The sequence below is a fragment of the Sciurus vulgaris genome (genome assembly GCF_902686455.1).
Source record: "Sciurus vulgaris genome assembly, chromosome: 12".
Classification (NCBI taxonomy): domain Eukaryota; kingdom Metazoa; phylum Chordata; class Mammalia; order Rodentia; family Sciuridae; genus Sciurus; species Sciurus vulgaris.
Window position 1 is genome coordinate 14,384,735 of NC_136473.1, and position 13,880 is coordinate 14,398,614.

General features: G+C 45.8%; 1 protein-coding gene across 5 annotated transcripts in view; it reads right to left on the bottom strand.

Annotated features, from left to right (window-relative positions):
* SFMBT2 (Scm like with four mbt domains 2) overlaps positions 1 to 13,880 on the bottom strand; it is a 213,509-nt gene that overhangs the window by 176,226 nt on the left and 23,403 nt on the right. For all 5 annotated transcript variants that reach the window (XM_079108106.1, XM_079108107.1, XM_079108103.1 and 2 more), the window contains 3 exons: positions 10,208 to 10,359; positions 2,402 to 2,496; positions 23 to 263 (listed from right to left, as the gene is read on the bottom strand). In XM_079108106.1, the coding sequence (XP_078964232.1) occupies positions 23 to 263; positions 2,402 to 2,496; positions 10,208 to 10,307 (436 nt within the window). In that variant the 5' untranslated portion in view covers positions 10,308 to 10,359. The remainder of the gene's footprint in view (positions 1 to 22; positions 264 to 2,401; positions 2,497 to 10,207; positions 10,360 to 13,880) is intronic.

Genomic DNA, 13,880 nt, shown 5'->3' on the forward strand with positions numbered 1-13,880 from the left:
AGCCGTGCGCACGAGGGCTCACCATCTGGGGGCATCAACACCTTGTTGTTCTGCGTGCACCACCCTACGGGGTGCAGATCTGCTATGACCACGTCACACCAGAAGTCAGCCCTGCGGTCCTCCCCGTAACCGCAGTAGCGCAGAAGCAGCAGCTGCCCGCAGGTGGTGATGATCGTGGCCACCCAGTAGGTGTCCGGGTTGCTCTTATTAGCCACTTCCAATTTCATTCCCGGCTGGAAGTTGCTCTGAAGGCTGATTTCAACCTTGAGGAATAAGAAACAGGAAAGCCATTGTGACACTAGATACCCGCTTCCAAAAACAGAGCACTTTAACACAGTATTTCTGCTGCCGTAAAGTAGGCGTATATTTGTCTAAAAGAAACATAATGCAAACCACAAATGACTGCTAAATCTTCTGGGAGCCACTTTTTTTTGTTCTTGTCGTAGACGGACACAATACCTTTATTTATTCATTTTTTACGTGGTGCCGGGGATCAAACCCAGTGCCTCACACATGCCAGGCAAGTGCTCTACCACTGAGCTACAACCCCTACCCCCAGGAGCCACTTCTGAGGAAAGAAAGGATAAAACAGATAAAATTAATTTCAGTAATATTTCCTTTCACCTATGTCCAACATATTATCGTTCAACATGTAACTAATATAAAGAAAGGAGAATGAGGGGACCAGGGTTGTGGCTCAATGGTGGAGCACTTGCCTGGCACGTGTGAGGCACTGGGTTCAATTCTCAGCCCTGCATATAAATAAATAAATAAATGATAAAGGTTCATTTATAACCAAATATATATATATATATATATATATAAATTAAAAAAAAAAAAAAACAAAAAGGAGAATAAGGTATTCTTCTTTTCCAATGAAGGGTTCCAAACCCGCTATTATGCTCTGCACATGACGCACACCCCAATGTGGGCTACACACTTTTCCATTCCATAGTTCCAGGTGCCAGCGGATCCTGAGGAACTGTTCCAGCCTAGAGAATGCATTTCCTTTTCCTTTTATTTTTTTTTTCTTTTTTTAATTAAGGGTTATGCTGCACTGAAATACCAGCCTTCCTCCTCCTCCCTCAAAAAATAAAAAAAATGTTTTCCAGGCTGGGGGATATCAACACTCCAAAGCCAACATATCTGCTGTCCACCAGCAGCAGGCACTTAAAGGAGATAATGGAATCGAAAATTACTACTACATGAGCCCGATGCTACTTTTCCCTTAAACCTGGCACATGGGCCTGGGGAAAGCCTGCGTCTTGAAGGACAGAGGCCATCGCTCCCACCAGGACACCCTGCTGCGATTGAAAGGGAGGAGAACTGAGGATCAGCATCGCTGTCCCCAACTGCTTTAAGGTAATGCCCAGCACCCCAGCTCAAGGTGCACGTGTTACCATGGCTTTTGGAGGAAATTATCCACTCTCTGCCAGGAGAGCTCCAGTCTTGCTGTCTTTTAATATTTAGCTTTTGGGTCAAATGCGGTGGCACACACCTGTAATTCCAGGGGACTTGCGGGGCTAAGGTAGGAGACTCCTGAGTTCAAAGCCAGCCTTAGCAACTTAGTGAGGCCCTGAGCAACTCAGTGAGACCCTGAGCAACTCAGTGAGACCATGTCTCTAAATAAAATATTAAAAAGGCTGGAGATGTGGCTCGGTTTTCAAAAGAACCCTTCACCTCCAAAAAGAATTAAATGTTTCATTAAAATAGTCAAAGTTCTGCCCTCCTCATTCTGCCAAGGAGCCAAAAAGAAAGTTAAAAAAGTGCCCCAACCTACTTCTGAAACTCAGGTGAATCTCTGTCCTGAGTAGGCCAGTGGAAAATGGATTTCTCAGAGTTAAATTTTCATTTACTAAGACAAGAGTCATGCCCAAGAGCCTGGATCTCGGAAATCTCGTTTTTTCCTTGCTAATGACATCAAATCAGTATTTCACACCTAAGCAAAATTCTAATAGAAACTCATTTTTTTTTTTTTTTAATTTTCTGGGACTTATCCTCTGATGAGCAGGCTATGTGCATGATTCAAAGAAATATTGGGGAGAATGATCTTCTGATTGGATTTAAATGTTCTCAAAATACGTATGGTTGCCCTCTCCTTTGATTCATCTGCCCACAAATGGCTATAAAACTTACATGTCCTTTCAAAATCAAAATATCAGTTCACAAGAACAATACTTAGCATTACACCTACTAGGAGACATCATGCCTCACGTCTACTTGCCTGGTTTTTTGGCTTTTTCTTTGCTGGAATCAGCCTTGCCTATAAAAACCAAACTAACTTCCACATCTCTTTAATCCTAAGAAATCACACCTGAATTTCCTCTTTTCTTTCTATTCCCTCCCGATTGGTTCCTGGCCTTCACCCTGCAGGTCACAGGAGACCAGCTGCTTTACTTACATGCTTGAAGGACGTGTGGGGAGCCGCCCGAGCGCCCGTCTCTTCCAGATACTCTCCCCAGTTAAAGCCGATTTCCTCCAAGCTTGAACCTTCTTCTGCGAGGGAAACAGAAATGAGTGTCAATACTAAGGTGTGCTGGAAGGCACTGGCTTTGGACTGGGACCAGAAAACACTTAATGCAAGAGACAAACTCATTCAGTGGCTTGGGAGGACACTCCTGAATTCTTTACAGAGCTTCAGTTTGCTGACCGTGAAGATGGTGACTGAATGAAGAAAACTGGCCAGATCCTGCTTTGAGCCCCGTCCCCCAAAACCAAGAGTAACAAATGAATGAGGACTGTCTCCAGGCTGTTTGCTACAAGGTAGTGTATTTGTTTGAAATTAGCCACAGCAGACACCCCAGGCTTTGGGAAGGTTGGAGAACAAAGGAAGGGAACATTCAATCACTGAGTGCTCTATCTGCCCAGTGGCTGCATCCTGGAGATTATAAACTGTCCTACGTTAGGTACGGTGATCCCAGCCAGGCAGCGGGAGAACATGCCTGTGATCCCAGTAATTCAGGAGACTGAGGTAAGAGGGTTGCAGGTTCAAAGCCAGCCTCTGCAACTCAACAAGGCCCCAAGCACTTAGCAAGACCCTGTCTCAAAATAAAAAATGAAAACGCAAAGGGCCGCAGATATGACTCAAGAGGTAGAGAGCCCCTGGGTTCAATCCCCAGGACCAAAAAAATAAAAGAAAATATGTGGTGACTCCAATGATATTTGAGAAGGGAAAAAATTGGAGGTTCAAAAGAACTATGAAGCCACCCAGCAAGTCAGCAACACAGAAGCTGCCAGATACTACTGCTGCCCAGTCCGGGACCACTCTCCAGCTGGGACAGAGCTCTGAAGGCCACTCACACCAGCATGAACCTACAGAACATCTGTTTCTCCAATCACAAGGAAGAAGGAAATCTAATCTAAATCAAATTAGATAAATTAAATAAATTAATTAATTAAATAAATTAATTAAATAATTAAATAAATAAATTAAATCTAAGTCAAATGCACAACTTGGGTCTCGAAATCATAACTTTTCTTTGTATGAGAGATTCGACCTCAGCCCTTTTAATTTTATATTTTAGGACAGGGTCTTGCTAAGTTGTTGAGGCTAGTCTCAAACTTTCAATCCTCCTGCCTATAACTTCTTGAGTCACTGGGATGACAGGCATGTGCCACCATGCCCTGCTAAAATCATAACTACTTCTAATTTGCACAGATCTACAAGGTCAGGTGTTAACAGAAATCAAGCAATTCCCAAAACATTTGAGGCTGCGGGTAAGACATTATTTGTATAATTGAAAACGCGCCAAGTAATGCACTATAAGATGTAGACAGCATACGTCACCTCAAAGAGCTCAGAAACAGTACACATTTATTTGAACCTATTTGCAAGGCTATCATAAAGAAAGAACATACAATAATAAGAGCTGCCCAAATATGCAAACAAGAGCTTTAAATGTTTCAATTCTCTTCTACAACATATTCAATGGATACTGATGTTCAATCCTTGTATTTTTTAAAAACAAGAGCCAATTTCACTGGCCAAGAGTAAATAATGCTTATAGCTCGCTGATTAGCATAGAAGTGCTGTATCCAACCAGGTGGCCACCCAAAGAGAACACAGTTTTATTCCGGGAAACGCCTCAGAGTGGCACCTCAAAGCTCTGTCCACACTATCTTCTCCCCAAGAAGCGGTGGGCATCAATTACTCAATTTGCTTTCCAAGCACTAATCAGAGGTGTCAGCTCAGCACTATGGGATGTGCCAAAATGTCCTAGTGCAATATCTGAGAATGGAAAACCTGTTGAAGACAGAGTCCAGAACTTCTTCCCACCCTACTGATCTGACCTCAGTCACACCCTGCGCCTCCTGCCCCCATCAGCTGTGACCACACACCATCATGGGAACATCCTACAAGCCACACTTGGCTTGGGTGTCCACGCTAGGTGCAGAGGGTAGCATGAGCTCACAATTCTTCCAAGAACCTGACAGATGGCTACTCACAGAAGGGTTAACAGTAGCTCAGAAGGGTTAGGGAATCACCCAATAACAGAGGGACTCAGGAGTCAGGGTCCAATACAGGCCTCCTGATTAGGAAGCTGAAACTCCTACTAACCAGTTAAGTCCCAAGTTTTCAATTCTGTAAATATTGCAATGAAATTCACACAGATGCATTAGAATAGGTTGGAAATCACAACCCAGTGCTTATATAACCTATATGTACATAGGAGATCTCTATAGATATATAGATATATATACTCAAGGGTTCTAATCGCTCACCTATTTTCACAAAAGAACAGAATTCTAAAAACATAATATTTATTTTGAAAGGCACCATGAGTGGCAGATTTGTTGCCCAAGTGAAGCTGTTTCAGATGTCCCACATCTGGGACGACGGCACTTACTGGGCTAAGAACTGGCCTGCCATCCTTATGTCTGCACTGGGCCTTGGAAGCCGCCACCACCCCGCCTGCCCACTTCTCCACCTGCAGGATCTGGGGGATCCTCTAAGGCCAACCCATCACAGTGTTGGGGAACGTTAAAACATTCCACAGCCAGATACACCCGATGCAGTAAGCAGGAGGCAGCACCACCGCAGAGAGAACCGAGTGGAGAACCTGGAACCTGCTTATGAAGAAGAAGAAGATGATCTGGAAAGAGACGCAGGCCTGGAACCCAGCAGGAGCAGGGTCGCACACTGCAGGCCCTCAAAACGACAGCTGAGAAGAAGGGAAGGGGGGCTCTCCTACAGGGTGGCCAGTTCCACATCAGGAACCTTCAGATGGCAGTCCCCTGCCACCACCTACCCCTGGGATCAGAGAGAGGCCTGATGAAACTCATCATGGTCCCTGACTGAGAGTGGGTGATTCCACGGCTTCAAATCAGGGCTGCCAGGCCGTTTCTCCCTTCAACTTTGAGACCATCTGTTGCAGCGTTTAGCCTTCATAGCATTTTAGTCCTTGCTTAGTATTTTACCAAAAATATGTTTCCACCAAATTTATTGCAAACTCCATTTCCAGTCCCTCCTCATGTAGCCAGCTCTGTGCTCTTTGGTGCTCACTCATTTATTCAGTCCAGCTGCCCAGGAGGTTAGACAGTCCACTGTGTCTTCCCAGCAGTCAGGAAGACAGTAAGCTCCGCCACTCTCTGCTGGCACAGGAAAAAGTTTATCAAATACCCCTAAAGTCAGACCTAGAATGAGACTTAAAAAATAAAAAATTTTACGCCCGGCACTGGTAACCTTAACCATGCTGTTTGAACAATAAAGCCACATAGAAAATTTAGGGTTACTCATAATAGGGCCTTTAAAAAACTGTCCCACACAACCCTCAGGCCAGCACTCCCCAAGCAGCTGATTCTCCAAAGACATTTCAATGAGCAATAGATAAACACACACCGTGTTTATGAGGAGAGGTCTCATAAACCCAGAGCAAATATTTACAGCTGATCCATAAACCTCTTAAACCCATAAACATTTTATCCAGGAAACTCTGACAATCTCCCTCCACCATAAATGAACCAGTGGGAGGCCCTTCCCATGATGTCTATGAAAAGCCACTAAGAAAATTTCACAATTTAAGAGAAAACAGGCGTGTTCATTAGTGGTGATCCAGAGTTCTAGAAAACAGAAAACTATTTGTGGTAGCAGAATATTCCACAATGAACATAAAAGACTACTTTATTAAAAGCGGGAGTACAGGTGACTTGGGGGTGCAAAACAGAGTCAGCAAACAGCCCACACATCTTTTTCTTAGGTAATAAAATCTTCAATTTGAACATTTTTTTTATTCTAATAAGTGACACATGACAGTAGAATGCATTTGTGCATTTTGATAAATCATACATAAATGGACTACAATTTCTCATTTTTCTGATTGTACATACTGTAGGATCACGTCGGTCATGCAGTCATATACGTACATGAGGTAATAATGTCTGTTTCACTCCACTATCCTTCCTACCCCCATACCCCTTCCCCTCCCTTCACTCCCCTCCACCTAATCTAAAGTAACTCTAACCCCTTCCCTAACACCCCCTTAAATAACTCTACACTCTGAAATGAGGCTGACTTCGCCAGACTGAATACTGAAGCCCACAACTACCACCCAATGAAGGAACGGAGAACTGGCACCTTCAGAATGAACAGAATCTTACTGAGGGCCTTCTTGGGTGGTAGATTTTATATATACAAATGTAGAACAGACAGGAAGAAGACATTAAGTCTTTTTTTATTTTTAAACACAATAGCCAGTTCATACTACATCAGGTGTAGCTGTGAGCAACTGTAGGAACTGAGGCCACCTGCACTCCAGGAGGGACAGTCATAGAACACAAAGGTCCTGGTGGCTATACCAGATGGCCACAGTTTATCTAGGGGAGAAGAAAGCAAAGAACGTAAGAATGATCTTCCCAGGGTGGGGGGGAGCAACTTTTCAAAAGTGCAACTCTTTAGAAGCAAGGGAAGGATGCTGCCAGGTCACAGAACTGCATCTCAGCATGCAGAGTCCTGAATCTCTCCGAGAAGGCTGACTGCTTTTCTTCCTGTTGGCTCTGCAGTTAGTATATTCCCAACATCAAGGGGAAAAGAAGACGGAGGCAAGCCTTCCCAGCACCCGTCTTTCTGCTGAGGCTGGCCCAGTCCAAACACGCAGCACCACCCTATCGACAGACGCCACCAGGAAATTACATTTACCAGGCCTGCAAAAGTAACGTCAAGGAACCTATTTATCACTATGTCAGTATAGCGTTCTGATGGCTGCTATCGCAGCCACTGAAGTTGCCAAGAGCTCCAGCGATCGGGTTTCCAATGCGCTTCATTCCTCCTGCACCTGGGAGGATGCCGTCCATCCGGTCTGCTGGGGAAGCTCGAAGTTCCCGGGCTATTTGGTCCAGCTGTGCTTACTACAGTGACATATTCAGTGTCCCTGGGGGGAGGAGCAATTTTATATTGTGCCTACTCCGCTTGCAGGACTTGGGTATCCGTTATTGATCCCAACCAAGATTTGAACTTTCCTTAGGAGAAAAAACTCATAATTTTTTTTTTTTTTTTAAATACTGGCAGCTGGGGGTGCAGGGTGGGAGGAACTAAGCAACAGAAAGAAAAAGATGAACACAGGTTAGGTCTTTCATTCTTTGACCCCACACTCCCTCAGAGAGGGCTGCAGACATTTAAGTGCAGTCACTTGCTGGGGAGATGAGGCCATGTGTCACACAACAGAGGGCGAGAACACAGGAGGAATGGAGGAAAGTACCAGGAAGAATGTGGGTTGTGCCTTGTCCCATGGGGGACTGGGTGGGCAGGGGCATCAGGATTCCTGATGACTTATCACTGAAGGCACAAGGCCCCCCAGCACTTCAGAGCACCGGCCCCAGAGCCTCAGATGCCGGAGACGAAATCCTGCTTCCAACGACCACCTGAGTGACTTCACCTTGACCGGTTTCCTCATCTGTCAAATGTGGACAGTCAAAGCATCCACTTCACAGACTGCCACAGTAAGTGCACTAACACACATCAAGCACTGAAAATGTTGAGTGTGTGCCCTCCAGTCAGAAGGCAAGCTCACACGGGAACATCCCTCATTCCCGGTCAATGTGGAACTCATGGAAAAACACTGGTCTTGGCTTCTCTTGGACACCTAGCCCATAAATCTCATCAGAAAACTCTTCCTAGGGAAAAACCGTAACTCTACCCAGTGGGTACCAGAAACAAATATCCCCACAACTGATTCTAGAACTGAAAATATTTTATGTATGAACAGGTTGGTAACAAAAATAATAATAAATGGGGCTGGGGGTGTAGCTCCGTGATAGAGATCTTGATCATCTAGCATGTTTGAGGTCTTGAGTTCAATCCCCAGGGCCACAAAAAAGAAATGAATTCTTAAGGACTTACACTTGACTCTGTTATTCATAATTTAAATGCTCAAAACTAGATTTGAATTTCTAGAACGAATTCAGCCTCTGCACTCTTACAAAGTTTCAGACCCTGGTTTTAAATTTGTAGCGCCATCTAAATGGTCTCCTTATCGGGCAAGTGTGCAAGGAAATTCCAAAGAGAAGGGACAGATTAGCCACACTGAAGGGGTGGGGGTGGGGGGGTGTCTGGTCAGTATCTGAAATACGTAATGATCATTTAGCATTATTTAGAAATGCTGTTTCTGCTAAACATATGAACATCTTGTATGATTTAGGCCATCTACCACTAAGAGCAAGGAAGAACAATTCATGAAGTAAGTATACATGATGAGCTTCTGAATAGTCCATGCTCCATCTAAACTTCTCGTACGGGGAACCATCCTTAAGGAAACATCGGTACAAACAATTTTCTCACAGCAGATTATCATCGATGAGGTTCAGAATCTGCTTAGGCAAGAGAGAGTAGAGAGAGAGATTGTAGCTGCATGAAAATGAAAAGCCAATACACAGTTGGCTTTTAAACAGTTTTGAAAGCACACCACTGACAATGGCACAGCCATAGACACTGACGTGTGCAGACAAGACACTACAAACCACAGAGAAAGCGCAGGAACTCCAAGAGTGGAAAATAACCGCACTCAGCAAACGCAAGAAAGACTTTTAAAAGGCACAACTGTATTTCAACAAAAGTAGCATTTCAACAAAAGGGGCCCCCTCTCTCAGAAGAAAAACCTCCACCTTTCCACCGGGAACAATGATTCAACTCCACCTGCAGGAGAGATTTTCGTACTCACAGGGTATGTGTAGAAAACCTGAAAGGGGGCAACTGAGCCGACTTTGAGACAGACACTAGTGTCTCCCATCCTGCCGACGAAGCATCCCTTATTTCAGGGCCTTCCGGGTTTTTTCCCAGATAAAGATACAACTTGGGAAACTTAATCCAGTAAGTTCAATGATATCGAGCAATCTGTGATTCTGTCATTGGCTGGTCCAATCAAACTGTGAAGACAAACTTCTTTAGGCAAACGGTCTAACCTCCCACTGAGTTAATGAGCAACGCTATTTATGTGAATTCACCACCACAGATGTTTATGAATCACAGGGCTAAGCTGTTCTTATTTAATTTGCTGCTATGTATAAATAAAGTATCCTTTTCAAATAATCCCTTTAATATGTAAGTATTGAGAAAAAGACACATTTCTAAATGCATTCAGTAAATATTAAAATCCAATCAGAGGCTGTTTGGGGGGCTTTAGTTTTTTGTTTTCTATCAGATTTCCTAAACCACAAAAAACGGCCCTGATGGAGATTTCTTTCACACCATACGCTTTTCTGAAGGATGTGCTTAACACTCGGAGAGCCCTGTTTGGACAGACTGGGTCCTCCTGTCTCTCTGTGGCACAGCGACAGAATTCTATTTCCCAGCCTGCCTTGCTGTGGCAGAAACATGTGACTAACTTTCTAGTCGAAGGGTTCGGAGCACAAGTGGCATCTGTCCCTTGTGAGCTAGAGCAATGAACCAACTGCCCACTCTGCATCCCCCCATGGTGGCCAATCCTGGGCACACTGCCTGCCGGAGATGCTGTCATGATTTAGGAACACAAGTAGCTGAAACCACTGAGACGGAGAAGCGGGGCCACCCCACACCACCCAGCCTGCTCTGCCTGGTACAGTCCTATTCCCCTTCACCCCAAGTGTAACTTGAAAAGCGCTGCATCCTTAGAAACAGGAGAGCAAATCCCAGGAGCAGGAAGGCTCTAAAAATGCTGCCCCCGTTGTCAGCTGGACGTTTCGGGATGATATTGGTCAACAAACCAAAAACCTGAAGGATGGACCAGCAAAGTCCCACCTGAATCAAGATCTCCGTTGCCATTAGCTGAGCCGACGTGCTTTTCCGAGGGTGAGGATGAAGGGTCTTGCATGCTGGAAACTGGCAAACTGCTCTCCATGCCTGACGAGTAAGTGTCCTCTTCCCTTAGTTCATCCTGCAGGGAGAATTACCTAAGAGCAACCAAAAACAGCAAAAATCATCAGAGCACTTTAATGACATTAATTACACTGACTTGTTTCTAAGCTCTCCAGAAGTCCCATGATCCTCAAGAGTGGCAACCAGCTCATAACATTAGGATGCCGTGTCATGTGGTAAGAGAAAACACCAGGAAGAGACTAAGGAGTGGTCTCTACAAGGCCAGCAACAAAGGTCAGAGCATAGCAAAGCCATCGGTTTTCTAGAGGTAATACCAACAGGGTCACATTTTTACCAACAAACGACCCATGTTTCAATCCCCAATCCACCATGGTGACATTCCACTACCCCGCTGATGCTGTGAAGCAGCACACCCCGTTCACCCCAGGACTTCACCCTGGGTTCCTGCAATACAGTGTCTGAACTCATGTGTCCCAAGTGATCTGGCACCAAAACCCGTTCCCGTACCCACATTTGCAAACAGTGTGCTTTCTGCAAATCAGAACTGGGGACAAGGTGGTTCCCTCCGGTGGCACTGCCACTTGACACTTGCATTCAGATATGACTGGTGGGAAAACAGGTAAGATCACAGTCAGTTCCCACAGAATCCTACAATCTTGCGCATTTACGTGGGAGCCCAGGAGACTCCAGGAGCGGTCCCTACCAAGGAGCAGTGTGGCCCAGCTCGGGTGGTCAAGCACAGCCACGTGGGGTTTTATAGTTTTCGTTTGTTCAATGTTCTCTTTCATTTCTCCTGTAGATAAAATTTTAAGTCAGAAAAAGGGAACAGACGAAGAAAAGAATGAACATGGTACAGGGTACCCATGAGGCGTCCTTACGAACACCACACCCTTCTTAGAACACGCGCATGTCTTTGGGGCTGTTTAGTCTGCTTTCCTGAAAAATATTTTGAGGTCTGGTCAAAATCGAAGGTTCATGAGCGGATTCATCATGTGTGCCACGCCAAGGAAAAAGGTGAAAACTGCTGCCAGGAAGAGACCGGAAAGCCAGGATCCCAGCCCTGGGACCGAGTTGGTTGCATACTTAATTATCTACCTGCTGCAGATGACTACTGCACCAGTCCAAGCATCTTGCTTCTGCAAAGGTAAGTTCATGAGTATATGCCGATGGAAGGACAATCAAAGACACAGGGCATCTACGAACAACCACGCCCTTGGGCACAGGGGCTGGCCACATGTTATCAGTCTGAGGCGAAGTCGGCATCGATGATACACACAACTTCGATCAGGGCTATCCCAGGAAATGTGTGAGTATGGGTGAAAGGCAGAGCCCCGTGTGCAAAACGATGCCTTTGGCATGCTGAAAAATGCACGTGATAGGCAGAGCTATGCCTGGGACCCACTGTGGCACCGTGTGGGGGAAAAGCACACTGAGACGGTCTTCACCGCAGCTCTCCCGGAGCTCAGCCCTAGCACAGTGCAAAAAACTATGGTCTGCGCAGAAAAGACTTGAACCCGGATGGAAACTGGGTTTGCTTCTCACTTAGTAATTCAAAAACTGAAGTTACCTCACATCCTAGGTGGGTGACTGGATGAGCTCAATTTCTGAAAGCTTAGGTAGAAACCTCACCAAATATAGGAACCTACTGAATATTGATGGGTTCTGAGATTATTTAAAATAGAGGATACTGGGAAACCCAGTAATTTCTTCTTAAAACTGGCTAACTTCACCCTCTCTGAGTATCAGCTCACTAAAATAACCCACAAGAAAGTGGACCAAACAGCACCGTCCCATCACCTTTCCTTCTAGACTCATTACAACAGGGACACAGGAATCCATGGACAGTGACCCCCATCTTCCACAAAAATGAACCCATTTGAGGTGAACACAGTGACACACACCTCGGGAGGCCGAGGCAGGAGGATCACAAAGTTCAAAGCCAGCCTCAGCAACTTAGCGAGGCCCTAAGTAACCTACCAAGACCCTGTCTCTAAATAAAAAAAATTTTTAAAGGGCTGGAGATGTGACTCAGTGGTAAAGCCCTCTGGGTTCAGTCCCTCTGCAAAAAAAGATGAACCCACTTGAGAAGCAGGCACCGGGAGCAAACATCACCTAACACCAAATGCCAGCACCCAAACCATCACGGAGGAGCCCATGTGCTGCACCTGGTCTCAGATGCTTCCAGAACAACAGGGGAGCAAGGGGAGCAAGGGCTACCGGGGCACTCACAAGCTCTTGTGCCTGTCCAGATTTCACTGGGCTGTCCCCACCAGTCACAGACGCAATCTACAAAGCACTTGTCCTCCACATAAGCAGCTACCAGCCAAGAATTACTCACGGGCTGGGGGTGCAGCTCAGAGGCAGAGCGTTTGCCTCACACATGCACCACCCTGGGTTCCCTCTCCTGCATCACATGATTAATTCATTAGTTAATAATCACCTCTGGAAAAGCAAGTGCTGGTAATAAACAACACGTGTGCCTTTAACAGAGCATCTGATTTATAAGTGCTGATACCCCCTGAGCACCAGGGCAGTCATGCTGGCAGTGGGCTGTTAGTTCCCAGGTCCAAGACGAAACCCAAAAGTCACTTCAGAGGTGAGCAGAGGGAAGTGGGGACACACAGAAGTAGAACAGAACATCAGAGAGGGGAAACGCCCAGAGGAACCCATGATGAGAAGAAAAAGTCAAACAGGAGTCTAGGCTTGAGAGACTCAGAGGGTAGAAGACACTAAACATGGGGGTCTGAGGGCAAAGAGTGTGGCAGGTCCTCGTAAAAAAAATCCAAAGGCAGCTCAGTGCAGAGGGTGGAAAATAGGACCCTGTGGGCAAGCAGCTTCATGGCCGATCCCTACAAACACTTACTGATCCCCTATCAGTGACAGGCACTGTTCTAGGCACCAGAAGACATACGGATCCAAACACAACACAATAAAACAAAAATCCTGCCCTGGGGAATGTCACATCCTAATTGAAAGAAAACTCCAATAAATGTTTTAATAATTATTAAATGCCATGGTCTGTCAGAAGGCGACCAGAGCTATAGGAAAATAGGAAGCAGGAAAGATGAGAGGAGTCAGGGGAAGGTCATGCAGATGATTATGCCGATGGCCGTCAGGCAGGGCCTCAGGAGGTGATGCTGGAACAAAAGCTAAGGGGTGAGAACAGAGATGCGCCTGAACCCAGATAAGAAGAGTGGTTTCCAAAATAAGGACGGAACCTGCACGCCCTTCTGCAGGCAGAGCGGACACTGCAGGATGTCACTGGAGGAAGGGAGAGGAGCAGATTTGTCTTGGAAGAATCACTCCCACCCCAGAAGCCATGTGCAAGACAGACGGACAGACAGGGCAAAGCTGGAGGGAAGCAGACGAAACTGGGGCGCACCGGCCAGGACTGAGAGGGGGGAAGGAGGCACACGTAAGAAGCATCTAGAGGTACCGTGAACAGAACACGGCGGAACACACCTCACAAACACAGTCTCTTCCCAGCACGCAGCCACCGTGCAGGAATAAATGACTTCACTTTCCACAGCTCACTCTCAGCAGCTAATGGAACCGTAGAAATAGGTAATTCTGGAGGAAACATATTAAATATGAG